Raw genomic sequence first — 11334 nt, 5'->3', positions numbered from 1 at the left:
TACCTAAGTCAGATGAAGGGGAAGGGCAGCTCAAGAGACAATCCCATGCACAATTAATGCAATTAACACCAACATTTAAATTACACACAAATGCATATGTGCGCTCTTGGAAGGAACAATAAAAATAAATATTTCCCTCCATGCATCCAACCCTTCTTTCTTGGGAAATATTTGCAACGGACCGTTGAAAATTATTTGCCCTTCCCGTTCAAGCGCACTTTCCTCGTTTGAAGCAGAAACCGGCCTGGAGCAACAGCTCTCGCCCCATATATGGAATTGAGGGGCGGTGCTGTGGGCGGACTCGGACGTTCCCCAGCAGCCAAGAGCACCGCCTCTCCCCGCGCGTTCATTCTAATTGGACGATTTCAAGCTCTCGGGCCAATCGAGTTCCTGCAGACCGTCTCGCCTTGCGCGTTGATTTAAACCGAAGTTGTGAGCCGCCGGGAAGGAGAGTGGCGGTTGCATTGATGGCTGCGGTGAAGTCCGGTTGAGCTGCTCACGCAGGTGAGCGCGATAACGCAAACTTATTTAACAAACAACAACAACGATTTCCCCTAGCCACTCAGGGTAGGGGTGGTGATTTTGAATCTTCTGTGGTTCCTCCACGAGCAGGTAAAACAGAATTTTACCCCTTGGCCCGGGGTGATTCATTCAGGCAGACCGTTGTAGCTTGGGCGGGTGTTCCACGTATTATCATTATCATCATTACTTATTAAATCTTTATACCGCCCTTAATCCGTAGATCTCAGGGCTGTTCACAACATAAGGCTTCTTAATTCTCTCTTCGAAAACGCGTCGGTCTCCGGTGCTGTAACAGCCAGGATGTGGGGCTCAGACTTCCAAGCTGTTAGGATCTCCTTCGCTTGCAATGTCCCCATAGCCCCGACCAGCCTCTCTGCGAATAATCCTGCTTTCCCTCTTAATATCAGTTGGCAGAGGCTCAGTTCCCCTGCTCCTCCTGCTGGTTGTGTCCAGTGCTACTACTCAAAGTAGGTTCATAGAAATGGATGAACGCGATGCTTATGACAGGATAGTGTCCATGGTTTACAGCAGGGGTCTGCAACCTAAGGCAGTGTTTTTCAACCTTTTTTGGGCAAAGGCACACTTCTTTCATGAAACAAATCACGAGGCACACCACCATTAGAAAATGTTAAAAAATTTAACTCTGTGCCTATATTGAAAAACACTGACCTAAGGCCCGTGGCCTGATGCGGCCCAATCGCCTTCTCAATCTGGCCTGTGGACGGTCTGGGGATCAGCGTGTTTTTACATAAGTAGAATGTGCCCTTTTATTTAAAATGCATCTTTGGGTTATTTGTGGGGCCTGCTTGGTGTTTTTACATGAGTAGAATGTGTGCTGTTATTTAAAATACATCTATGGGTTATTTGTGGGGCATAGAAATTCGTTCATTTTTTCCCTTCAAAATATAGTCCGGCCCACCACATGGTCTGAGGGACAGTGGACCGGCCCATGGCTGAAAAAGGTTGCTGATCCCTGGGTTACAGCTGTGTGTGGGTGTGCAGGATAAGGCTTTATTTCCGTTGCATCAAAGCTTTGGGAATGCCCTATTGGAAAGCTATTCTGGTGCTCAACTCTTGTTTTTTGTTCTCCTAACAGTTTATCAAGCAAAAGCCGCAGGACAGTTTTACTGGTGAAGCAAAAAAATGGAAAGTCCTGTAAGTAAATGTCTCTTGTATTCATTCACTTGAATTTTGGGTTCAAGGTGGATTATACTAGTTTGCAGTTAAAGGGGAGAATGAGGAATCTGTTTCCAAAAAACATACAGCTAAATTTATTTATAAGCTGGGAGTGATCTACCCCTTGTCACTGCACATAGCTGTTGAGCTTTTTTGAGTGGGGGAGAGACCCTTGCACTAAATAGCTCACCTGACAGTCAGCAGGTGTCACTCATTCACGCACTTTGCCCCAAGATGCAGGGAAATAAGGCATTCAAAATAAAGTTGGTAGCAGCGAGGCACGTAGCGATTGATCAGTCACAAGATTGACCAGGAACACCTCACAATCAACCAGTTGGACATGCCTGGACTAGCCCATGTGAAAAATGAGCATAATATTTTAGCAGCAGTTCATTTGTTTTCAGCTTTATATTTTTGTTGTTTAAAAAATGCACTTAGACATTCCATTGTTGTGCCCATAACCTAGGTTTAAGGTGCAATTTAGCTCCTAGCTTTCATATCTGTTTCTAACTGGTGGAGAGAATAGACAGAATTAGATCTAGAGGTTGTCGTCTGGCATTTCTAATTACCAGCTACTATTATCCTTCTCTGGAGTATATTACACTATGTTAAGATAGGAAATAATTGTGTTGAAATAAGATTTCCCTTTTTAAGGAAAAAGTAAAGCAGATATGCTTATAACCATTTTGTTTTTCAAGTGGCTATGTGCACCACCTTCATGTTGCAAAATGTGGAGAAAAAGGTCTATAATGTTAATTTAATATTTCAGGAGAACAAAGAGAATGCAGTTGGACCTTCATGGACCCACATGGATGACATGTTGGAGGAAAACTTAGCTTCTCCAAAAACTCCTATCATATTGAAGCAGATTTCTATGGCTGAAAACTATAGCCCTCTGGCTAGTACAAAAACAAACTGTAGCCCCCTGGCAGTTGTTTTTGAAACAGCTAAAACGAAAAGCCAGCACATGTCCTTTAACCAGACCTCCTTACTCAAAAGAAATGGAAAAGAGAAAGTGCTGAAAACAGCTGCACCACCCATCTTCGTTCCACCCCTTTCAGAGAAGCGTGCTCTTGGCTCATATTGTGGTAGGATAGTAGAATCTAAAATAAACTCCTTCAGAAGAAAACCAGAACATGAAAATAGAAGGAACACTATGGCTGCTGTTCCTAAATCAGCAATGAGGACTCAATCCACAAGCAGCATTACAGACAAAAAGGATGATAGAGTCACCAGCACAGTTAATACTTCTAAGTCTGTTGCTATTGCCAAACCTGCAGCTATTCTCTCACTTCAAGCCAGACCTCCTGTGAAGGTGCCTGTTAGCCAGCCAAAGCCAATTCTGAACCGTGGGACAAAAACTATCAATAGAACACCAGTGAATAATGGGGCATCCCAAAGAAATCCTGATAGGAATGGGGAGCTCGTCAGTGCCAACAGATCTGTGCACAGAACAAAGAAAAATGCTCCAACGAAAACTAGACTTGGACCACATTTAACGAGACCTGTTTCTGAAGTTCGTGGTGCTGTCTCAGCTTTGAAATCAGACGACGGCGTCAGAAAACATAATCTAGCGAAATCTGCAAAAAGAATAAGGTAATAGAAAGGTGTGGGGATAACATTGGCTTACATCTCTGTAAATTTAGGATATGCACAAGTTATTTTGCTCAAAAATAAAACAAGCAAAATTCTTTTGAGGTCATCTTTTTAGGTGCAGGATACTGATAGTGTACACAGGTGGGGAACCTCTGGCCTGCAGGCCAAGCTTGGTCCACAGTGGGGTCCAATTTGGCATACCAGTCCATTTTCCTCAAATCAAACCTACCTGTTGTTTAATACTTGTTATTTACCCATGGTTAGGCATTTGAGCGTCATTGTATTGGGTCTGTTGCATGGCCATGGCCTATTCCTAATTACATTATGGGGCAAAGCAGAATGTTGATAACTTACTAATATAATAACTTACTAATATACTGACTTGTTTGTAGAACCCGACCAGCTGAACGGCCGCCATTGACAGGGCTAAAGAAGCTGCCACCTCCCATATCTGTAGATACTCTGCCTGAAAGAGAATCCTTTCATCAAACTATAAAAGAACCAGTTGAATCGTTCTGGTCTACCCTTCAAGAAGAAGATGAACAAGGACTACTAAGTGACAGCGTCAATAAGACCCTTGTGAAATGTCTGCACTTAATTGAGGAGGTGAGGCCTCTGTTAAGCCACAGTCATGAGGAAATAAGCTTCTGTGTATGTAAATGTCCAATACTTTCATTCAGCTCTATAAGACCATAAAATGCAACAACATGTTGGAGTTTTAAGGAAAAATCTGGTCGTTTTGGGAGACATTTTTAACAGATGATTTGTTATAGGTCGGTGGTAGAGCATCTGCTTTGCATGCAGAAGGGTCCTCTTAGGTTCAGTCATTCTCATATCCAGGTAGTGCTGAGAGAGACTGCCACTCTGAAATCCTAGAGTGCTGCTGTCAGTCACTGTAGAGACAATTCTGAGCTAGATGGGCCATAGGTTTGATTTAGTGTAAGGCAAGCTTCCTGTGTTTCTAGGTTCCTTAATGATAAAATCCTGCTGTTTGCCAGAACTTCTCCATTATATGTGGGACCAGATGAATTCATGCTGTAGAAAATAGTCACATTTTTACCCATGAGTTGCTTTTGTTTTCAGGTGATCACACAAATACGAGGCAGAATATAATCCAAACAGATGGCTCCTGAGGAAAAAATTCTGCTGCTAGATAGATATTTGCTTAGGAGATAAACCCTTCGCAGAACATGGGGAACAATTCATCAGCAGGTGTCCTAGGGGATAAAGATGCTGTTGGCTCCCCCTTGGAGGCCTAACTCACTTTCAATCTAAGATGAACAATAAGAGGAGTAACTGGTGGTCCACAGATTTGTTAGTCACTGGTAACAATCTCTAGTTCTGTTGCCTGGCCCTCAATCAGCACAAGCTGTATTGCAGAGGACAGTTCAAGAGTGCTTATTTAGGGTGGGTTGCAACAGAAAAGATCTTCCCCGAGTTCTGTGCTAGATACAGGGAGGCATGGGGTCTCTGCTGTACACTAGGCTTTGAAGACAAGGGTCTCTGAAAACTTATACCACAATAAATCTGCTAGTCTATAAAATGTGCTGCAAGAGTTCAGTGTTCACTGCAACAGATTAACCAGCTATGTCTGGAATTCATATTACATAACAACTTTTAAAAAGGAAACCAACATATCATCTATCATTTATCTATCTTCAGGGTTATCCAGGTGATGCAATACATTCCAATTTGGAAAAGCTGATCCAGTCTGTGCCAGATGTAAAGAAATTCGCCAAATATTGGGTATGCCAGATGCGTCTCGAACAGTTTCGCTCCACTGAAAAGGTCCTTGCTATCTATGAAAAGGCAATTCTGGCAGGAGCACACGTAAGAATTCTTAAATGTTGTGTAATATTTATTGTGTTAGCATTTATATTTAATTAGAATAATTTTTATGCATTCTGCAGATGAGGGTTTCTCTTCTAAAATTCCACGGTTGTGTCTTCTACCAAGTAAAAGCTTGTTTTTTATTAACTTTCATCCAATGAACTCAAGGTGGCGTACATACTGTAGTATTTTATCCTCACAACAACTCTGAAGTAGATAGCTCCAAAGTCACCTAGTGAACTTCATGGCCAAGTGGGAATTTAGTATTGAGTCTTCCCAGTCTTAGTCCAACGCTAACTGCTACAGCACACTGGCTAATTACAATTGACTTGGGCATTATCTAGTACTAACAAAATCACATTTCTTTCAGCCTAAGGATGAGTTACGCCGTACATTAGCAGATGTTATGAAGAAAACAAAAACCATACCTGCATCTGGTAAGATTAACTATTTTTAATTTAAGCTGGTCACACTTCCCAACTCCCAACCTGTTCCCCTTAAATTAATAGTTTAATAATAAAGCAGAAACTTTAACTGGAGATTATCTGCACCCACTGCAGCCAGACCTCGGTTTGCGACCGCAATTCGTTCCGGGGAGCTGGTCACTCCCCGAGTTCGTCGTAAACCGAGGGGCTCTTCTGTGCGTGCACAAAGCGCCGATAGAGTGCTTATGCGCGTGCTGCGCAGATCGCTTATGCGCATCCGCACACCGCGGAACCCGGATGTAAACAGTTCCGGGTCTGCGGCGGTTGCAAATGGAGGCGGTCGCAAACCGAGGTATGACTCTAATTTGAGTGCAATTATGAACATATAAACTTATTTTTCTCTTCTGCCTTTTGTTCCTTCAAGCATCTGTCTCCTAACTTTCTTAGCCATAACTCTGTTGCTATCGTTCCATATTCTAAAAGCTGAAATGTGTATTCGGTGAAGATCTTTCTGTCCTTGGTTTTCTATATTGTGAGTTTGCTTGTTGTATACATTTTAAAATTCTGGAAAGATGGACCCTTCTTCATCAGGTTTTATCAAGATACTTATTTTAAACATATAGTCTCAACTTGTTTGGAAATACAACCATTCATCCTATTTTTGTAACAAAAATGTGCTACAAATTCTACTTCATCCATGAATGTGATTTAACTATCAAAAGATATGGTACTAGTCTACATTGAGTAAGTTACCCCCTGAATTTTTTTTTTCCACAGGAAAAAGTTCTGGGTCACCTTGACTTATGACAGTGTATTTCTATTTTCAGAGGAATGTGTGGAAAAAGTAATCACTCTAAATCACGAGGCAGAAGTTCATTTAGATGAAGAGAAGATAGAAAATGCTTTAAAGGAATTAAACATCAATAACAAGATGGAGCCTGGTAATGAAGTGATTTCTCAAAGGGCAGAAGCTTGTTTGAAGTCTGAACAAGAGAGCATTGTAGTTGAAGAAAGGCAGCAAAATAAAGAAGAGAAGCCTACAGTTCTCAAAAAAGAAGAGCAGGATAGTGGCGAGGCAGAGGCAGAGAGAATACTAGAATTCCCAACTCCTGAAACTGACAAAGAGGCCTCCTACTTAATTAAGTATAACTTGTCAACTACTCCTTCCTTGAAAAGGTAAGCTGCCTCTTCAGGTTTACATTCTCTATCTGGTGTCTAATGGGGATGGGGATATTTGATACCTTTGTTCAATCTCAAGCTGAATAGAGAACTCGGTCAGTATTTGGGGATGGTGATTCTGTCCAGGTATGGCTTATATATTCATTTATTTTGCAAGCCTTTCAAAGGATAGCAAAATAAAACTGAGAAGAAAGATCATTCCAATGAACCACAACAAGTCCTAATCTTCTCACCCAGTTCTCTGTCATAGCAGACCTAGAGCATCTAACATTGTTGGGCTGCCGATTTGAGATCAGTGCTGTAGAGAGAAAAAGTAATATTCAGTGTCAAACTTACGTCTTCTTGCATTACAACAAGTTGTAATCTTGCAAATATTTTGTATTTATGGCCTAACTCTTTTCCCTCCCTCATTGATCTCCAAGCACAAATAAAAAAATGCAGGGTGACAGTAACCATCCTGCAATCAAGGATCTGAAATTTCTAACTCCTGTGAGACGTTCTTGCCGCATACAAAAGAAGCAGTGTCAGTTGCCAGATATGTTGAAAGGCCACGACCCTTGTGTTTCTTCACTTGAACAACTTGAAGAATTGGGAGTTGAAGGCATTGGTTTCATCTACAGACACAACAGTGCACTGCACAAAGTGTGTACCCAACAAGGGCAAGAGTGATATGGCACAATTTTAAGGTTTCTTTGAAATGATCAGAAACTGCACAAGTTTATGTATTAGAGGTATTGTAAAATAAATAGAGCACTGTTTTTGTCTCATTTATTTGTTTGGGGGCAGTATTAATATACCATAAACATATGGTTACTGTTTTATATAGTCAATTTTTCCAATCCATGTATGCTGTAAATGTGCTAGTCTTTAGCAATAAAATAATAAAGAACTGACAGGGGGGTGAGTAACAACACAAGGAGCATTGGTTTTGATGCAACTAATAATAGCTGTATTGAATAGAAAAGGGTCTTCCTAGTCTGCAGTCATTGGTTTATAAGGTGTGGTATATTTTAACAATGAGTAATGCTTGGTCATCTATTTGGTTTCTGGATGTGACCATCAAAGTGGTTTTCTTTGGTTATGTTTATTAATACAGTATGCCGTTAATCTGCTAGTGTAAGTTGTAAGAATAAGGTGGTGTTTTATTGTGTGTATATTTTCCATTTTCAAATAAAAGAAACATCTCTGAATCATGCTCCAGTACAGACATAATGCTCCCATTCCTAGCCATGGTTAAGAAATGTGGAGCAGGCCATGATATGGCACACTCACAACTTCCAATGGGCTTAACCCAACGTTTAAGGGTTATTTCTACTCTGGCCTTAACACTAATTCAATTCTAGCAGTAACTACAGTGGTAGTTTAATGCGTTCCGAATGCACATTCATAAGTCGAAAAAAGTCAAATCCCATAGGAATGCATTTGGAGGAAAAAAATCGTAATGGCGGACGGAGCTCCGTTCGTAAGTAGAAACATTTATAAGAGTTATTCGTAAGTAGAGGTACCACTGTACTAACGTTACTTTTCAATACTAGCTGTACCCAGCCACATGTTGCTGTGGGCGGGATTATGGCCCTATTGCTACACAGTCGCGTCTGTTTCTTTGAAGTCCACTGGAGGGCGCTATGTTTTTTTTTTTTAGACAAGTTCATGTTTTTACCTGTCACAGGTATTACATCTTTCCAATCAAAGTGCATGGAAACACTTGCATATTCCCATGTGACGTTGTGGTCGCATTTAAACGGAATCAGTCAAGCGGTTTCAGAGAAAAGAGGACTTTTACAAACATGGACCTTCTACATTTTTATTCTACATTTTTATATATAGATAGAAGATAGCACAATTTTTTTCACATATATAGGCATTGCACGAGCAGATGTCCCAGCCTTTCTCTGTAACTGCTGAACTGTAATGTGACAAATTTGGCCACAACGTTCCATGCCCATCGGAGGAATCTGGCATAATTTCCCCCCCAAAAAGCCACACCTTTCACACCTAAAATAATGATTAAACACAAAAAAGTGGCGCCCAAATTAGAAGTCACTACCAGAAGCTCTGAAGACTCCAGCAGCATCCAATAGAAAGGCAGATCACTCGCTGCTGCCTCCAAAGCTGCACTGCCAGATGACATCACAAAATTCCACAGCAACCAACTGAAAACTCCTTTTGCAGCAACAAGGCCCAGCTTTTTCAATAGGCCGCAGCATTGCCAAGGAGGAGAAAACAAACAGAATAGGGCTTTTCACAACAGCCAATAATAACAATTTCGCAGAAGCGATTTTCAGTGTCTGGACATGTGCAGACGCGATTTCCGGCGCCGCTCAGTGAGTCCCCACACCACACTGCGCCGGTTTAGCACAGCACGCGGGGACTTGCCAAGCGGGTGGCTCAGTTCGTAGAACGTTGCCTACCTATGAGCTAGACAGACCAATAGCCTGACTTGGTGTAAGGCAACTTCCTATGTTCCGTCCTGGGAGTTGGAGGAGAAAGTGGTGTCACTTTGCATTTCTTATTGCAGAAAGTGTTGATCCCATTCTAATTAATTCAAGAAGGTTCATGATGTTTGGGTTGTTCCTTGAGAGAAGCTGAGTTGTTATAAGAATTTTTAGGTCTTATATATACATAATAAATGTTCATAAATGTACTAAGTAAACACATAAATATATAAACCACATGTCCAAAACCCACAAGAAAAGTCCTAAAGCCTTTTTGACCCTTTCAGTCACCTCAAATATTTCTCTACAAGGTAGAAGGAAATGCAGAAACCTCCCCATTGTCTCTGTCCTCACAAATCCTGCCTTAAGGGCACATTTAATGTGTGAATACTGTGAGCCTGTGACCCGGGCTCAGGAATTAAGTATTATCATTACAAAAGAATGGCCAGGCTCCCCAGGTAATTCAGTCAAGTGACCATTAACAGGTAACCTGGCAGACAGGGTAAAAACAAGGCACTCAGATTTATGTTGTAGACCACCTTTTCTGTGACATAGGTATGATGTTTCTGGGGGTGGTCTTGGACTCCAGGGTGGGAAATTTAAAATGTCTATATAAGGGCTTGCATGCATGGCTTGGGGTCCTCCTCATCCTGCATTTGGGGGAGCACCCTGTTGCAACAATTAATAAAGATCCGGCTTACTAGCTGCTTTGCTTCTCAATATTCTCTGGTTGGTCTCTGTTATTTTCTCCTACCGATAGAGAACCTACAAAAGGACTTTATATGGGCTGTTGGGTACCCCATAAGGGAAAAGGAGCAGGGTTTTTTTTTACTTATACCAATTGGGTTATTCCTTCAGAGAAGCTGAGTACAGCTGGTTTAAACTGGTTCTGTTATCTCTTTCTGTCAAGGTCATGGTGGACTATAAAAGTAGTGCCAGAAGGAGCCTGTTTTTCACTTTCTCTTTCTCTCTTCTTTCTGGTGTGGTGTTCTATACACAGTATGCTTAGTGTTAAGGTTTAGAGGACTTATAAGTTATCGTAAGTTTAAGTCTGCTGCAACTGGATTTCTTATGGACAGTGCCAAATCCTGAATGTATTGGATTTGTGACCATTATGCTCATTTGTCTTCAGTAGCAGTAAAGCTCTGCTGGATGAAATACAATGGCCTCTGGTCTATTTTGGGGGAATCCTGCGACGTGTTTAAGTTTTTACTCTGCTAACTATACCTTGGAATCTGTTCCAGATCAATACTGAGTAGGCCGCAGGGGTAGGCAACCTAAGGCTCGTGGGCCGGATGTGGCCCAATAGCCTCAATCCGGCCTGCAGATGGTCTGGGAATCAGCGTGTTTTTACTTGAGTAGAATGTGCCCTTCTATTCAAAATGCATCTCTGGGTTATTTGTGGGGCCTGCCTGGTTTTTTTTTATGAGTACAATGTGTGATTTTATTTAAAATGCATCTCTGGGTTATTTGTGGGGCATAGGAATTCGTTCATTTTTTTCTTCAAAATATAGCCCGGCCCACCACATGGTCTGAGGGACAGTGGACCGGCCCACAGCTGAAAAAGGTTGCTGACCCCTGGAGTAGAGTTTCAATGAAATGTGGCAGACAAAAGGCAGAAGGAAGGCAAGGTCTAGGGCAGTGATGGCAAACCTATGACGCGTGTGTCAGACGTGACACGCAGAGCCCTCACTGCTGGCACACAGCCCTTTCGCGCTGTTGTTGTTGTCCGTCCTCCCCCCCCCCAATTTGTTCTCTTGCTCCTCACTACAGCTTGTCTCCTTGTCTCCACTGTCAAACTGTCAAAACCCCGGATCCCTTTTTGTTGTTGTTGCTGGTAGCCAGAGATTTGTTTTTAACCCTTTCTGTGTTCTTTCTTTCTGGCGCTTTGGCAGACGATGATTGGTGTAACAGTGTTCGTTTTTTAACCCGTTCTGTGCTGGGTTTTTTGGCGCTTTGGCAGACTCTGTCAATGCTGCGTGTTAGTTCCAGCGAAGGTATTATTCGTCATTTATTTCTGTTCTCTTTCCCCCCCAAAAAAGCGCAGCAGCTTTGAGGCACCCCCCCCAAAGAAAAGCAACTTTTGCACCCCCAAAAAACCTCCAAAACTTTGGTCAGCAGCACCCGAGTTATGCTCGTTTTTTTGCGAATTTTGACACACCAAGCTCAAA

At 42.0% G+C, this 11334-nt stretch overlaps 1 protein-coding gene across 2 annotated transcripts; it reads left to right on the top strand.

The window, feature by feature from the left end:
• The first annotated feature begins 444 nt into the window (after positions 1 to 444).
• Positions 445 to 7918, top strand: CKAP2 (cytoskeleton associated protein 2). Of its 2 annotated transcripts, none has more exons than XM_035110718.3 (8): positions 445 to 504; positions 1619 to 1677; positions 2468 to 3294; positions 3687 to 3900; positions 4957 to 5124; positions 5495 to 5561; positions 6377 to 6725; positions 7151 to 7918. In XM_035110718.3, exons 2-8 carry the CDS (start codon positions 1666 to 1668, stop codon positions 7395 to 7397), a joined length of 1884 nt encoding a protein of 627 aa, XP_034966609.1. In that variant the 5' UTR covers positions 445 to 504; positions 1619 to 1665; the 3' UTR covers positions 7398 to 7918. The 2 variants fall into 2 exon arrangements, with proteins under 2 accessions (XP_034966609.1, XP_034966610.1); XM_035110719.3 differs by having other exon boundaries at positions 445 to 612.
• The last annotated feature ends 3416 nt before the right edge of the window (positions 7919 to 11334 follow it).

Source organism: Zootoca vivipara, chromosome 3 (genome assembly GCF_965207765.1).
Source record: "Zootoca vivipara chromosome 3, rZooViv2.hap1.1, whole genome shotgun sequence".
Lineage (NCBI taxonomy): Eukaryota > Metazoa > Chordata > Lepidosauria > Squamata > Lacertidae > Zootoca > Zootoca vivipara.
This window is presented reverse-complemented; position numbering and strand designations above follow the sequence as displayed.

Coding starts and splice junctions, on each gene's coding strand:
- CKAP2 (XM_035110718.3), top strand. Junction 3,295..3,686: donor AAATCTGCAAAAAGAATAAG/GTAATAGAAAGG, acceptor ACTTGTTTGTAG/AACCCGACCAGCTGAACGGC. Junction 3,901..4,956: donor GTCTGCACTTAATTGAGGAG/GTGAGGCCTCTG, acceptor ATCTATCTTCAG/GGTTATCCAGGTGATGCAAT.